The 17,427-nt window shown below is 39.2% G+C and overlaps 1 protein-coding gene across 2 annotated transcripts in view; it reads right to left on the bottom strand.

Moving 5' to 3' along the window:
- Positions 1–14,087: 14,087 nt before the first annotated feature.
- Positions 14,088–17,427, bottom strand: part of EEFSEC (eukaryotic elongation factor, selenocysteine-tRNA specific) — a 191,080-nt gene continuing 187,740 nt past the window's right edge. Inside the window, exon 7 of one of the 2 annotated variants that reach the window (XM_063291705.1) lies at positions 14,088–15,728. In XM_063291705.1, the coding sequence (XP_063147775.1) occupies positions 15,544–15,728 (185 nt within the window). In that variant the 3' untranslated portion in view covers positions 14,088–15,543. The remainder of the gene's footprint in view (positions 15,729–17,427) is intronic. The other variant, XM_063291706.1, reaches the window with a different exon arrangement.

Below are 17,427 nucleotides of genomic sequence, written 5' to 3'. Positions count from 1 at the left end.
GCCTGAACCCAGTGTTCCATCTCTAATTGATTAACTATTTAAATGTTACCACAAAGATGTTGAGTGCTATGAAATCTCGTTGTTTCCTGTTTATTGAATGTTGGTGTAGAAAGCAAATAATACTTGTTTCTGCAGTGGCTTCCCATGCAGTAGTGCTGCTAGAATTTGACCACCACCACCCCGATCTCTAAAGAAAGTCGGCCGTGGGTGCCACTGCTTGGTAAATGGGGAGGAGGAGGGAAAGAATGGGGAGAGAAGAGGTGGCAGGAGGAGGGATAAGAGGGCAAAAATTAAAAGGTGGAGCACTGGGAGGGCTGCACCTTCCTGGCGAACAAGGGAAGAAAAGGCTGTATGAATTTGACCTCAGCTTGCTAGGTTTGCAGTTTCCAACTTTCAAATTTCCCATTTATCAGTGTTTCCTAGCAGAGTAGAAAATGGAGATGCCGGGAGATTTTGTTTTCTTTGATCTTTATCAGTGAGGCTTTCATATGACAAGACCAAGGAGAACAAAGGCTCACGGCTCTCCTTGTTTCTGCCTTGCTAGGAAGAACAACGGGAAGATAGGAGAGCAAACAATGTGGACCTGGCTCCCAAGGAAAGCAGGCAGGATCTCCTCAATCCAAAAGGCCCAAAAGCAAACTCCCATTGCAACTAGGACTCCCCTGTTTACATACAGATGTAGATATACAGTATGAAAGTCCCTTCTTACAGAATTATGCATGCCTTGTACAGAACATTGACTTCAAATGTGCCTCGCTTTCTTTAACAGTGGTTATGCCTCTGATTTTTGAGCCTCTGGGTTTCCTTTGTATGCCATGTTCCTATGACTTTGAGGTTTCAAATGTGATACGTCACATTTAATTGTTCTACATCTTCTTGTGAGATCTGGGTCCAAAAAGGTGGCTTATATAAATACTGCAGGAAAATGAATGAATGAACAAACAAACAAACAAACAAACATGGACGTTATTCTGGGGGAAATGAACAATGTGCATATCAGTCTTCCTTGTTTAAATTGCCAAAGTGTGATATTAATAAGATAATATTTGAATTTCCAGTTTAAGCTGTCATGGTACATACATTCTCAGATGGTCCTTGGATACTGCATTTTGATGGGCTAGTCCAGTGTTTCTCAAGCTTGGCAACTTTATGGGAGTTGAAGTCCACACATCTTAACATTGCCAAGGTCAATATGCCCAGCATTCCGGACAATTTGCATCCATTCTCTGTGATTTCATATGGACCTGCAATATAGCAAATGCTTAGGTCTCGATTTTCATCCTATGTTTGCCAACCTGAAGTAATAAAAATAATCTGGAACAGAAAGAAAAATCTCCCTACTGTTTCTAATCTAAAATCAACTAATCAAACTGGATGAGATTTAGATGCATTATTCAAAGAAAAGATAATCTGGTGGAGAGAATGAAAGACGCCCCCAGGTAGAAGGGGCATGCCAGAGCCCAGGGATGGAGCAGGCCTGGAGAGACAGATGATCCTTCAATCAGTACAGCTCCAACATCTTAATACACAGCATGTACTGATTAAAATTCCTAATTAAAGAAAGAGAACTAGCCAGACTAATGCTGTAAATTAGAAAGCTTTATGTACCAACTGAAGAAGGTTTTGTTGGTTTTTCAGAGAGCATGCTGTGTTAGCATTTGAAGTAAATGATTCTGGACAAAGCTACTGTGCCTCCCACTCCTGGTACCTATTTCAGTAACATGAGATAGATAGTGCTTTCCGAACAAATCTCTTTTGTCAGGGGGCAAGGTATCTCATAAAGCCTCGTCTTTCAGGCTGCCTAAAAACAACTCAACCACACATCAAATCAAACAGGAACAAAACCTGGATATCAGGCATCTTGCCCTCACTTCTAGCTTTCTCTGGCTAACCATTAGTAGAAACTTAGCATGATGTCTGTGCAGTCCAGCCAGTTCTCTATCTGTAAGATTTGTCAGACCGGTTTTTCAGTCTCCTATTGCCCCAAATTTTTGATCCGGAATGAATCCATGGCAACAATTATCCTCATCACTTTCTCTATGTCATTACTGTATTTACACACACACACACACACACACACAATGTATTTGTCAAAGTGACATTTATGTCTTCAAATGCAAGAATTAGATTTCTTGAGAATTCTGACTTTATCATGGACTATCAGAAGCTACTTTTCCTGGTCCTGGTTGGCTTCTTCTAGGAAGGAGCAGTTAAACAAATCAAGTTTGCTCAATCTGCAGTTTATTTAAACATGGATAAGAAACTCTGGCTTATTTCTCTTTTGACAAGCCAGAGTCATGAACCAAGAGAAATGTCAAGCATTCAAAGTCTCCTTTTCTCATTTTGAAGTCTGTCAGTGGTTTCCAATGTTTCCCAAACTCAGGCAAATATTAGTGTTGATTCAATACAATTACCTTGTTATTACATAGATGTTGCCAACATGTGCCATTCATTTTTACTGGGTTTTCTGAATATAAGTATTGTGGCAAGAAATCACACTGAAAAGAATTTCCTTAAATCAATAACCAGGATCTCAAAATGTGTTGGAATCTTCCCAAGAGTGAGCACTGTTTTAAGAAATATGGCAATTTGTGATGACTTACTATAATATCACCACACTAAATAAATAGATCAATGTTTATATTGTTAGAAATAGCAATATTCATATTGATATAAATATTGGAATCTGATGAACTGCTTCAGCATTCATTATATGTCCTCCACGTGCAGTAGTCTATGTGATTATTTGAGAGAATAGTTGCCGTTATTTGCTTTATGAATAGAAACATTTCTTCTCCTCCATTTCAGTCTTGCATTCAAGCGTTTTCTGCAAATAGCACCAAACACTTCAGTTGGTGCCTTCAAGAGAAAGAATATAACACCTAGAGTTTCTAATGTACTGGATTAATATTACAATACTCAGTTTAATCCATTCTTTTGTAAATACAGACTCTTCACTGGTTTCTAATTGTATTGTAGGAAAGAGGGAAACAGAGAAATATTGACATGATGATATGAGCTCCATTTCTCTCAAAGATGGATAAGTGCATTACTCAGTATAATCCCCAAGACATGGCTTCTCATCTAACTATACAAATATTAACTGTGCTTTACATTCAGAACTTCTCCATGTATTCCTCATGCTCGAAGAATAGAAATATTGGCAAACATCATTCTAGGCCAGTGTTTCTTAACCTTGGCGACTTGAAGGTGCATGGACTTCAGCTCCCAGAATTCTCCAGCCAGCACGGGGAATGCAGTCTGCTCCCTCTTTTGTCAGCTTAAGAAAGAGTCGGCCTTCAGCTTCAATAATGACCCAAAGCTTTTGGGGAGAGGGGAAGTTGGTCTTAAGGAATGTATTGAAAATGTATCTGGCAAATTCAGTCCCCTGAATTTTTGTACACCAATGTGGTGCAATAGTTTAGAAGTTAGTCTAAGACTGAGAAGACTCAAAATTCAAGTCCACTCTTAGGCATGGTAATTCACTGGGTGACAATGGTCACTCCCTCTTAGCCCAAGGTACCTCACAGGGATGCTGTTGTAGGGATAAAATGGAGAGAGATCCCCACAGAAGCTGCTTCAAGCTCCTGGAGGAAAGACAGGATATAGATCTACCAAACAGTAATAGGTTCCTCATTTAACTACAAACATCTATATCGCTAATGATTTTCTCTAGACCATGAGGAGAATGTATCTATTCTAGTGGACCATCTATTGTAAGCCACTGGGCCCTACATGGTATCCATATGGGTGGAAGGGGCATAATTACAGATGATGCCTGCCAAAATGAGAATGAGGGAGAGAGAGAGAGAGAGAGAGAGAGAGAGATTGGCCCAGACATGTGACCTTTCTAGTTCTACTGACTCATGTTGCACATTGATATAGGAACATGAAGAAACTGGATGGTCTTTCTCTATCTCCCCTTTCACCCAATTACAGAATATAGAAGTGAACAACTGATTCTTATGGGGTCACCAAGAACAGAGAAAGGGTTTACTTCACACAGTAATCAGAGGTGGCATTTCAGAATACAAAGCAGAAAAGCAAGAAGAACATTTAATTCCTTTAATGGCACCTGAATTTGAGATAATACATTGAGATCAATAATTTTAGCTACTTGTTGAAAAGAGAAGCCTTGAATCAAGAAATGTTTATGAATCACCCCTCTATTTTTCTCCTGAAAAACATATGTTGGCTAGAATGTACATTTGAATTCAAGTGAGACTTTTTTTCTGCACTATTAATATTCATATATATCTTCAGATGGCTCAAAAGTGGGTTGGATGCTATAAATGAAAATGTCCTAACGATACACACAAAACCATCCCCCAAACCCCAATGGTATCTTTGCCCAACAGTTTACACTTCAAGATATCCCCATCTACACAACCTAATTCAATCTGGTCTTTTATTTTTTCCCTTTGATGCTGCAATCAGGTGGATAGCAAGATTTTTTTTTACATAAATAGGCAATGAAATTTCACACAATCAATTAGCAAAATTGTTGACATATTTCCACAGTAGAGAGAAAGACTCTGCTGGGGGGGAATGAAAATAAAAGGAACAGAAAGAAAATTAGTAGGTGATGACCAACAATGGGTTAATTCCTAAGAGAATATTTATTTGGAATCCAAGCATTCTAGAACTTGGAGGGGGGGGCAGGGAGGTTAGAACTGCATTCCTGTGTAAATGCAGAGGTATGCATGTAGTTAATAGTAGGGAATGCACAAAATGAGAAGTTGCTGTTGTTGTTGCAAGCTAAAGGAAAGGCAGCCCCCTCTCAGGGTTCTCTACTCTTATAAATTTGTTCTATGCGTTCTATGTTCTGATGGTAGAAAATTCAAAATGTTTTGATTGTTGCACTGTAGGGAACAATAGAAACTCTGGATAAGCCCCTTATGCTCTTATTTTTTATTATAGATTCACAAAAGCAGGTAGGGTCATAGCATGGCATCTGTGGGAGGGACAAGGGGACAAATGACAACATGTGTGTCATGGTGTTGCAATGTAAACATTCCTTTTGAGTTGTATGTCACATGGAAATCTATGGGGGATGGAGTCTGCATCATAGTGTGGACACCCATGTGGACACCCATGGTCATAGTCTAAGCTGAGTTCTATTTACAATGCAACCTACTGAAAATTGGCCAAGGGGATGACTTTTAAACATGTTCAGAAACATTATTGTCATGGGCTGCCCAGAATCACTGAGAGTCGGGCAACACATAATTTTAATAAATTATTATTATACAGTAATAATACCTATGGTAATAAACACGGTAAAGGAGTTAACAGTGGATTCACTTCAGCACACCCCATGGACAATGGATGAACAGCAAAAACACGTTTCTCCATTGGTTTGAGGCTTCTTCCTAACGTACATGCTTGCAAAGAACATTATTTTTTGTATTTGGTTCTGCTTACAAAATTAAAAAAACAACCGTGTGTTTGTTGTTTGTTTTGCATTTGACAACCATATGCACGGTGCACACTTTTGCATTTAGTAACTTGCCTAGGGAGAGAGAATACATGCCAACGTTATATTACAACCCATGAACTCTAATTTTCCTTTAGCAAAGATGTTTTTAAAAGACAATAAACATATCTGTCAGCATTTTTCTTATCTCCTAAATAGTTCTCAGTCTTTGAACATGTGCTTAACTGATTCTCCCTCAGCCACTTCTCCCCAGAGAGAATTACAGCAAGAATGGAATCTTTCCCTGCTCTTTTATTGCCCGGTTAGACCCATAGTTAAGGGGCAGGTTCCTCTACATTTCCTTGGCCCCAATCTGCATTTTTCTGGTTAAATGGCATGGCCCAGGCAGACAAAAGAAACTGTCTGCACGTGATTGGGATTGGCAGTTCCTGCACAGAGATTCTAGCTTTGCCTCTCTTCTGGTTTGCAAAATGTGGATGCTCTGTCTGTTGTAGACTGGGCTAAACTCCTCCTGGGTGTAGGAACTTTCCTTGTGTTGCTGGGATCTGTTTTATTACACCTCAGAGTTTAATACCTGGAGTAACAATTTCAACAAAGATGTTTATCTATTAACTGTATGGGAGGGAGAAACATTTACTGTAAATAATGTATGAATTCTGATTTTTGTTTTATTAATAGGAAGAATGTTATGTTTTTTAAATGCACTATTTTGCCAGGGGAGGCAAGAAAGGAATGAAGGTTGTGGAACAAGCACTTTACTGTAAATAAAACAGTCATGGGGGTTTGGTTGTTACTCTAAGGTGGAGGGTAATTGGGATTCTCATTTCCATGTTGTTTTCCATGTGGAATATGGCTTCTACATTTGGGCCGCAACCATCCCAATGACCACACCATGGCAGCAAGGAGATGCAGAGTTGGTTGCTTTTTGCTGCCATCTAGTGGTCATTGGGATGGTTGCAGCCCAAATGTAGTGGCTATAGTGCAGGGGAGGGGGGAAAAGCCAAGAGATAAGGCAGAAGTGGAAGATTTTTTTATGTGAATAAATTAATTGTGATGGGGGGATGGGATTTTTGTTTCTTTTGGGTTTTTTTAAGCTGGTGGGAGGCCAAATAGCTAGGAAACAAACTACCAGAGAAAGCAACAATTTAAAGTAAATACTGTAAATTAGTTACACATTTTGGAGGCAAGGAGGAGGATGTGATTTTTATTGTATTTAATTTTAGGGGTTGATGGGAAGGGGGAGCCACTTTTTAGTGAGATGGAGGAGTGTTTTTGCAGTGGGTATACAAGAACACAATGCAATAGTAAGATAACTGAATGCAGCTTCTATTCTAACAGTGCATAAATTGCAATACAGCTATACGTTTGCAGTGTTGACTTAAATATGTCTGGTGACTAGTTCCTAAGGCTCAGCAGGCCCCCAATATCTTCTCTCCCACTCCCAAGTCTTTGGAGCTAGCTATGGGCCTGTGACAAATGCACTGCTCACACATTCAGGCTCTGGGAAATACTTTTTTAAAAGAATGCAGCTGAGGCATGCTGAAACAACACATCATGAAATACTCCATTTCTCCTGAGTTTGGAGAACATTTGGGAACCCAGTGTGTTTTGTTCTGTGCTCAGAACACTTAAAACAGCCACTTCAGCTTATATGGTTTTGCACCCCCTTTTGAATGGCTTTAAAAAGAGTAGCAATTGGGAGTCCACTCTTGAAGCACTGTCAGTAGTAACAAACACCTGACTATTCAAGCACTTCCTTTTCTCCCACAAGTACAACCCAAGACTTGGGTTTCGTTACCAATACAATGCCCAAGGCGCCATATTAACAATGTACGGTCTTCCACATACAACTGCGGTGGCCCAGATATGGAAGAGGCATCTTGCCTGGGCAGAAGGGAACTGCTACATCCAATCATTTGATCTGCCCTGTGTTACCCTTTCAGCCGATAAGAGAACAATTCATGCCTTGGGAGTATTGAAGGCCTCCAAGATGGGGAAGCAACTCTCCTAACAGACCCGCTGTTAAAAACTGATGGAGCTTGGCATAAAAAGCCACCATTTGGCAGGATTTGGATTTCCTTTCAGCCCCAATGCTTCACTGATGGAACTGTGGCAAAAGAAAGGGTGTTTCTGGCCGTGTTGTTAAAGTCCCATTCCATTCGCTGCAAATTACTGAGTGTCACAAACTGAATGCAGCTCCCACTTAAATGTGTGAGTACCGTGATTGTCATCATGTGCAAGTGGCAACGGAGCTCTTTGGGATCCAGCCCTACACGAAGCTGAAATAAATTCCACCAGAGGGGAGAAACTGTTGAAAAGCTGTCCTCTCCTAGAAACAACTTTATAAAGGTCCATCCCACCCCACTCAGCACACACCTTCCACTCCAGCTGAGATGCTGCATTAAGTCCTGGGTATCAGTATCAATTTGGCGTTTTCTGGCTTTTCTCAGTATCTGCTTCAAACCTTTTACTTTTGCAGTAATTACGGGCATTGTCTCCTGCAGCAGATGCTAGCGGTACGACATGTTCCACAACATTTAATCCGTTCCCTTGCTGCCATTCTGGAGCTTCACGGCTTAATGAAACAGAGTCAGTAGATCACAATATGACCCTGTTAATATTTTTAATGCCATTTTTACAAATTACACCATAATGCATCGATTACCAGGATGAAAGCAAAATCTCAGCTGCGTCTGTCTGGAGCCCAAATAAAAGAACATTTGAACATCTGTTCATTCTACAAATGTCTTTAAAAGCTTTGATTTTCCTGTAATCATTTGGTTCCACCATTTCACTTATTTTCTGAATGTATATCCAACAGCCTCAGGACAGTAGCCAGAGATCAGGGTAATAGTACACTATAATCAAAGTTCCTGGGTGCACTTCTGTTTTCCTTTCAGAATTAACTACTGTAGATGGGGGTGGGGTGGGGGGGAAGGGAGAAACAATTTTTCCTTCTTTATTAATTCAGAGTTCGTAGTAGTAGGCAAAGTGAAATACAGAATTCAAAAGCAAAGATGTCTTTTAAAGGTAACTTAATATATACTGTTTGTCTGTAACTATTCCTGTTGCCCACAGTCCACATTCAGAATGAGATTAGATAGGGAGACAGAGATAATAAATTGAAATATTCATATAAATGCCTTCTTTCCAGATGTTTTCACAATAATGCAAAAAAGAACATTCTAAATGTTGTCAATTGCAGGATCTTCATTAGTATTGTAAGTTTTCAAAAGGACCGAACAAAGCAGCAATTATTAAATCCCAGATTATCCAGAGAGTAAAGGAGTACAATAAAAGCAAAGAGCCAGTTTGGTCTAGTGGTTAAGGCAACGGGCTAGAAATCAGGAGTCTGTGAGTTCTCGTCCTGCCTTAGGCATGAAAGCCGGCTGGGTGACCTTGGGCCAGTCACTCTCTCTCAGCCCAACCCACCTCACAGGGTTCTTGTTGTGGGGGAAATAGGAGGAGGAGCATTAGGTATGTTCACCGCCTTGAGTTATTTATAAAAATAATAAAGGCGGGATAAAAATTAAAAATAGGACAAATGTTGAAATGGAAGATAGGCATCAGTACACAGTAGCTTCAGCATGAAATGATCCTGAGACATCACAAGCAGTAAAATGAGAGGAAGCAAATCTGAATTAATCCTTTTAAGCTGCATTCACATGTACAGCTAAATAAAACCTAGCACATTGGACTTCCTGATTTGTTGCGTGTGAGCATCAGCACACATGTTCAGAAATGTTCAGTACATTTTTTCCAGAACTGCTCCACTTTTGAATACATGTAAAAGCGAGAGGAATGTTACTTTAGACCTTCTTCTGCTTGGACTTTGAAAGCCAGTATAGCCGTAAGAAAAGAAATGGCATGAAAAGAGATTTAGCCTTCTTGTTGGAGTAGTTGAGTGCATTTGTAGGTTCAGTCCACAGACATCAAACAAATGGAATGTCTGAGAGGTGTCAGGAAAAGGTTGGGTGTTGTCTATTTTTAACAGCCTGCATTTTCCATCATTTTTGTTAATGTTTTTATGATTAGAAGGGGAGGAACCAGGAGGAGAATTTATTATTGAAGATGTCGTAGTGAATATCTCTTAGTGTTCATTGCTCGCTGGACTAAGCACATGCTCATGCTTTGCATCCAAGAGAGTATGTTATTCGTCTAACAGAATGTCCTGAAGTTAAATTGCTGGGTGTTTTTTTCAGCACTCTGCTTGTGCTCAGAAGCACATCCTCTAACAAGGGATCCTGCTGAATTCAAATCTCCAACATTTATAAATGATCAGGGGGCTAATGGATTTATATCCCCTTAGCTGAATGGTGAACAGTAAATGAGAAAACACCCTACTTTTATATTTCTTACATGGTTTGTTTTTCAGGGCCCTGAATGGCAAATCAGACACCTATTATTTATTCAGATTTTTACTGAAAATTTACCTCTTCATCTCGTCATTCCTGTGTGAATATTATAGATGAACACCTGTGTGCGAGTCCTTCTCCCTCCTACCTTTGGAGGGGGCTGCTAAGCAGGAATTAAAAGGAAAACTTCTTGACAGTCTCCATTTGAGCATATTCAAGGAAGAGCAGTCCACCATCTCTCTGGGCAATTCTGTAATTGTTAATCTATTATTGGTAAATTGAAAGTGCTGTAAAACACACTAAGCAAATAAATGTAAACAACAACTGAGACTGTAGTAGAGAGACTACAGTTTTAATGAAACACTGGAGGTCAGTAATCGGTAACACACTAATTATAAGCATGAGTTGGATGTCCAGAGTTCACATTCAGCTCATTTATGTCGCACATTTTAATCTACATTTTTTTTTTTGGAACATGCACCTGGAATACCTGACTCTCCTTAGTTCCTTCTATCCTTATTTTACAATTGCCAGGTAGGTCAGTGACTATTCTCCATGACTGGGTTACAAATGGATGAGGGTTTCCATGGTCAAAGCCTTACATTAGGTGGGGTGGACACTTGAACCATTGTTGCCCCACAACTTGTTCTATAATGTTTTTTTCTGCCCATCAACATATATTCTCTGGGCAACATACAATAAAGCATTACACTTCTAATATGCAAATAAAGATACTGGCATGAAAAAGGGGTTGCATGTATTATTGAGAATACATGCACATGCTGACTTCTCTGTGTGCATGGATATGCACGTATGAAAATCGTATTTTAAAAACTATGTATTTAAAAAAAAAGATTAGAAGTCTGAGGTGATGGAAATCATACTCATTCTCCCATCTGGGTTACCCTGCGGAGGCCATTCACATGGCAAACAGTGAAGATTGCTAGGAAAACTTCTGACATGAAAGGAAAGTGTCTATTTTCCTCTACAACTTTTTTTCTGTGCATCTGGACAGCTGAAGTCATAGTAAGTGATAACGGAATGTTGAATTACTTATAGATTATGCTGAAAGCATATCCCATAATCTTTGGGGTTGTAACTAAAGCTTCAGCTGGAACTCACTCAGCAGAAAGCACTCAAGTTCATCACTCAAGTTCTAGGTAACGACTTAAAGGTGTCTATTGATTTAAAGGAATCCAGTCCAAGTTAGGTTAGAGACCAAATCTGCCATGCTGCAAGGCTACAATAGGGAATTCATCATTACTAGATTTTTCTCTATAGACCTCCCTATCAAGTGTTTCACCGTGTAAAAATACAAGAGCAATTTGAAAAGGGAACAGCTCTTAAGATTCAAGAGTATTTTCTTGCTTTTATCTGAAATTCATCCTTGTCTCTATTAGTACTTTATGTGTTACATTTATACCTTACTTTTCTTTTTAAAACAGCCCAGTTAACTTACAGCAATAACTTAATTTTAGTAATTTTAAGTTTTAAATGACTTAAAATCCAATCTTTAAAATATAAAGAAAACAATGCAAATAAAATCAAGGCAAAGCTAGCATCCATGTCATTAAAATCAGTTTAACTAACGTTTCTCTAAATCCTGGGAGAGGGAACCAAACATGACTTAAGGAGCGCAGTCTATACTTGGGAGCCACTCAGGAGAAGACCCTCTCCTATAGATTAGCTAGGCAAGCTCTGGCAGTGGGGGGCGGGATCCTCAAAAGGGCCTCTCTTGCTAAACAATGTAACTAGGCAGGTTCATACCTCAGTAACTCATGCCTTGACCACCACTTGATTGGCCTATTGCAACACACTGTGTGTGGGGCTGCCTTTGGAAACAACTGGAAACTGCCGTTTGTACAAAATGCAGCAACCAGGGTATTGGTAGGGCAGCCTCATCAATATAGAATTACTCCTGTATAAAAGTCACTGCATTGGTTCCTAGTAGGCTTCCAGGCCCAAGTTAAAGTGCTAGTTATTATCTTTAGCATTCTAAACAGTGGGATACCAGGGACCCACAGGCAACACCTTGCCAGAATTAAATCTGCCCACCTGGTCTATTTGTGAAGACAGGGTCTGCTGAAAGCTCCCTCCCCTTATAAAATCTGCAGGGTGGAGACTTATGAAGTCTCCAATGCCTGGAGATGGGTGGGGTTTCAAGATCTCTTCATTGATTTATGCAAATCATTTTACTGGATACATTGTAATTATACTTAGTCAGCATCAACATAATAGATCATTACTGTTAATACAACCAACCTTTATTGAGTGGATTAAAGTTATGCATATTAAAATATTCTATAAAGGTGGATTAGACAAGATCACTCTTCTATGTACAACAAAGATTTTACTTAAACAACAGACAATTGAATCACCTTTTGTTATTCTTCCCTAACCGCTATATGGTTCCCAGTGCTAGCCACTAGCAGTTCCCAGCCATCTAATACTCTTCCTGCAGCTAGCTTGCATTCTTGAAGTTAACGCTTTCACTATCTTGTTAGCACCTCGTTACTTTAGGCATGTCTATGGATTCCAGGCACCTGACTGCTTTTTGCTGTATTTATAGTGCAGCCTATTAAAGCATTTCACTAAATTATCAACTTAGTTTTCAAAAATATAAAACTGGGGTTCAATCAAAAATCCCCAAAATTCCTCCTTCACCTATAATCACAAAGATCTTCCAGATCCAGGAAGGACTTTTTCTGAAGGTCATTCAACTGCCTTCTTTAAGCAATTGGGTGGTATTAATCACTCCACGGGGGCTTATTCTAACTGATTTAATCAGCCAGGAAGGGAAAAATGGTGGTGGCCCTCATCTTCCCACACAAGCTGTTCTTATCTTTGGAATGAACAAGCAATTTTCATGATTACCTCCTTATGACCTGCCCAAATTCTGGAATCCAAGCCAAGGTGAATACAACTGTCCTCAAATAATAATAATAATAATAATAATAATAATAATAATAATAATAATAGCAGCAGCAGCAGCAGCAGCAGCAGCAGCAGCAGCCACTGCCTCCAATTGTTTTGGATACCAGCTCCCAGTATCTTTATAAATAAGATGCCTCACAGTGTAGAAAAGCATTGTTGGCTAGTTCTATTCAGATGCAATGGGTCAAAGTCCATCCACTGCCATGGAATTAGGATCACAAATGGGCCTTAAGAGCCTTGCTCCATATTTAACCAATTCATCCCAAGAGTTCTTTTACTTGTGTTCTGACCCTCTACGTTTCATTTCTCTTACCTCCATGCTGATCCACAGTGAAACCTGAGCTCTTCCGAAGGGAAGGCAGTTAGAAGCAATAGCAAGAACCACTTGAGCCATCTTCATGTTCCATAGTTCAACCAGAGCTTTAATAGCGTTGCTGGCAGGCAAGGCAGAAACTTCTCCAAAGGCATTTAGGAATCCAGATCCATCACATGCCTGGACTGCACCACTTTAATCTGTTCTTCATCTTGCAAAGATTTGTGCATAACAATGAAGCTACAACTGGCTCCACTGCTTTCAGATCATCAGCTCCAGGTAAAAAGAATGCTACAATCAGTGTGTTTCCTACTACAAGGGTTTCCAAACTTTTTTCAGGCCATGGTACCTATTAGTTTAAGAGCCAGTCTTATGTAGTGGTTAAGGCATCAGGCTAGAAACTGGGAGACTGACTTAGGCACAAAGCCAGCTGGGTGACCTTGGGCCAGTCACTTTCTCTCAGCCCTAGGAAGGAGGCAATGGCAAACCGCTTCTGAAAAACCTTGCCAAGAAAACTGCAGGGACTTGTCCAGGCAGTCTCCGAGAATCAGATACGACTGAACAGATGAACCCTATTAGTTAAAAAAAATCTGCAATCCCTGATCTGTAAAATGACTGCCATGGCATTTTTTTCTTTGCTGGAGAACAAACCCTGAGCTTTCTGTTGTACCTCAGAAAAATTGGTCTGGCCAGCCTTAGCTGTGTCCAAGTAAACGTCTTCCCCCTCCCCTCTTAGTACCTCACAGAACCCCATCATCTCACCACACACAACAAGCTGAGAGCCAGTGTGGCGTAATGGTTAAGGTGTTGGATTGGCCCTTGGGAGGCCCACATTCTCGTCCACCCTTAGGCTCTGAAGCTCACTGGATGTCTTTTGGACCATTTACTTTCTGGCAATCCAACTTTCCACACAGTTGTCATCATAGGAAGAAATACAGGGATGTGGCCTTCTCAATAAAAGGTGGAATGAAGTGATAAAGGAACTACTCTGTACATCAACACACCCTACCCTGAAGAGACAAAAATCACAATAAACAGCAGTCCTAAAAAAAATTCAGGCCAAACTGTCTTTATTGCTGCTAGGATGTTTCATCTGTTTATTGGCACCAGAGGAGAAAGAAATTGAGAATTTATTTCCTAAATAATACATGATTACTTTGCTCATTTGCAAAATGGTTCTTGCATGTGTACTCAATCATGGTTAAAATAAACCTTTACTTAAGGTTTGTGACATATCTCTCTTCATTCATCAAGTAAAATGATTTTTGAACAAATGTATAAGAAATTTCTTGAACTTCTTTGCAGCTACATTTGACATTACATTAACTTAGCCTTCCCAGTTTATGTGTAAAATTTTCCCCATCACAAAATACACAAACCACTCAGAAATAAATTTAAATAAAGAATTTGATATGCAGCAGTCATTGAAAAATTGGTTCCCATTTTTTAAATTGGCAGAAATCTAAGAAAGCATATAAATTGTGAGAACTAGTGCTCCTAAGTCTAACGGGCCACAAAAACTCCACATTCCGGAATCTATCTATGACCAATTCCCAGACTACACAGGGGGCCCCTCCAACCTTCAGTTAACAGTAGAATCCAAAGCCTAAAACACTGACCCTGCTCTACTCCCTATGTATGGTTGATCTTGGATCTTCCCTTCTGATTTTTGGCTTTGCTGCAGAATGAGTGAATTTTGATCGGGAAGAGAAAGAGGATGCTGAATCTGTGACTTAATAAAGGGTTTTATAAGTACAGTTTACTATTGTTTCGCCCAAATAAAATTATTATGCAACTGAAAAAATCTTAATAATTTGATAGTTGGTAATAAAAATAGAGATGTTTCTGTGACGTTGAATAGTATTTATTTTATTCAGGGAAATGAGCAGGGAAATTTTATTCTTTTCTCAATTTTTCTAGAGGGGGGAGAGAAAAAAATAGATTAATTTCACATTTAGAAAGGTGTACATCCAAAAATGTATACAAAATCCCTTATGAACCATGAAACAGAAAAGCTTAACGATATACCGTGACGTTATGTACATCCCTGAAGATGTTTTGAAACGGGAGACAGTTGAAATGGTACTCAAAATACAAACCTCCCTCACAAAAGAATCCCTGCCCTATACATAGTGCATTTGTATTCTTGAACATAAAAGAATGTAAGCACTTCATGTCATACAGTATTTGCATTTCACTTTTCATTGTTGGGCTTTCCGTTAATTTCATTTATTGGTTCAATTAGAATATCTGATTATCAAAAATATGAGAAAATTTAAATTGTATATATTAATATGAAAGCATTTCTACCACCTGCAAAAAAGTATCATCTACCTTCATGTATCTGTACCACAGCAGGCTGGAACTGGAAAGCATGGGGAGGGAAGGAGAGGGAGGGAGAAAGGGAGAGGAAGTCAGTTGACCAGAGAAGGCCAATATGAACAGTCCATGGAACCTGCTGTCAAGTCATTCTGGTGTAGCGCCTTTAAGACTTCAGATGTGGCTCAGGACTGAATCATTTTCTTCTGTGAATCAAAGACATATCTTTTAAAAAGAAGAGTGATATGAACAGGATGAACTGAGTCAACCTTGTTGCTTTCATCCTCTTTTGCTGAATCCCCCTTCCCTGCCTTGGGCTTCTTCTTGGAGATGGCAGTCAGAAGTGCCTTTGTTTCCAGCTTCACCCCATCTGAGAAGAATTTTAAAAAAAAGTATTAAAAAGGAAAAATCTCTAGGCAACCATTTCAAAATTATTAATATCAATCTCAACGCGGTTTGGATACTAGCTCCATATCCAAGCGGTTTGCAGGGTTCCACAGCAAGAACAGCACTGTAGAAAACCCAGGAAAATGAGCAAGCCTACCATCTCTTATCATTGACCTATAGGATAAATATGTCAACTTTCTGAATACAGGTTGTATGTAGGATAGGCTATATTTAAGTGGTGATAATGAGGAGAAATAATTTTGTAAGTTCAAATGTTTTACTGGTGAATAAGAATTAAAATAACATGTATTACACAAGAAACTTTCTTTTAAATGTCTTTAACTTGTTACATTTGAGATTAATATGTGGATATGCATGAGTAATCTAAACCAAAGCAAAAACAGTAACTGCTGTTTAGGACTCAGCAACTATTTTTCACCAAGTTGCTTGCAGAGATCTCCTTAAAAGCATATTCAGTGCCACCTAGCTGAATATTCTGCAAATGTAGGTCTTGGGCAGTAAGCCAATTTCAGCTCAGGTATTTCTAACCTGTGGTGTCACATAACCTTATCTCAAACACTTAATCAGTTTCTCTCCTCTCATATTGAAATACAGAGACAGATTCTTATATCATGGCCCAACAATAAGATTGAGATGCTTATGATTTACTGGAGACAGGTCGTCTACATGCACAGGTGATCTGTTCCACTGCAGACAAACTAAACGGCCATTCACAGTTGATTATGTTGATTCAGTACTGGAAAATACACACACACACACACACACACACACAGTATACAAATATATATTCAACTAGGTATGTCCAACATGTGGTAGGCACAGCATGCTACAAAGGCCTAATGAAGAAGAAACAGGACAAGAAGTATAGTCCCTTTTCTTCCTAACATTTTTTACTATTTTTCAGATATAAACACTTCCTCATAGTTCTCCTATCCTATGAAACATGATCATGTATGTCAAACTCCCACCTCTTTCAAGCATGGTTTTGCCAGTTTGGTCTAGTGGTTAAGGCAACGGGCTAGAAACCAGGAGACTGAGAGTTCTAGTCCCGCCTTAGGTGTGAAAGCCGGCTGGATGACCTTGGGCCAGTCACTCCCTCTCAGCCCAACTCACCTCACGGGGTTGGTGTTGTGGGGAAAAGAGGAGGAGGAAGGAATATTAGGTATGTTCACCGCCTTGAGTTATTTATAAAAATAATAAAGGCAGGATATAGAATAAACAAACAAACAAACAAACAAGAAAATACTACCAGAAAAGTTGAATAGCCAGTAAACATATTGAATTTTAGTGCGGGCATCTAAGATATGGCTCTAAGTTAATTTGAAAAAGGGCAAAACTACATTACTTAAAATGTAAAATGTGAATGCAGCAAACTTAGTATAAGAGGTTATTGATCTGGCAACTATAATTGGCCTGCTGCTGTCAGTTGTGGATATTATCAGCACACCTTGTGAAATAGTCTTAAGATCAACTGCTATGTAAGATCCAGATAAATTTATTTTTTTACAGTCTTTTTCAAATTACAGTATTTCAAGTCACCAAGATTTTTTTTCAAAATTCGTATTAGATTTGAGGTGTTCACTGAAGAGAATGATGTAATCAATTCCATATGTATCATGCTTTTTTGTCAAGATTATAGATAATGCTTTATGTCTAAATTC

The sequence above is a fragment of the Candoia aspera genome, chromosome 2 (assembly GCF_035149785.1).
Source record: "Candoia aspera isolate rCanAsp1 chromosome 2, rCanAsp1.hap2, whole genome shotgun sequence".
In the NCBI taxonomy this organism is placed as follows: domain Eukaryota; kingdom Metazoa; phylum Chordata; class Lepidosauria; order Squamata; family Boidae; genus Candoia; species Candoia aspera.
This window is presented reverse-complemented; position numbering and strand designations above follow the sequence as displayed.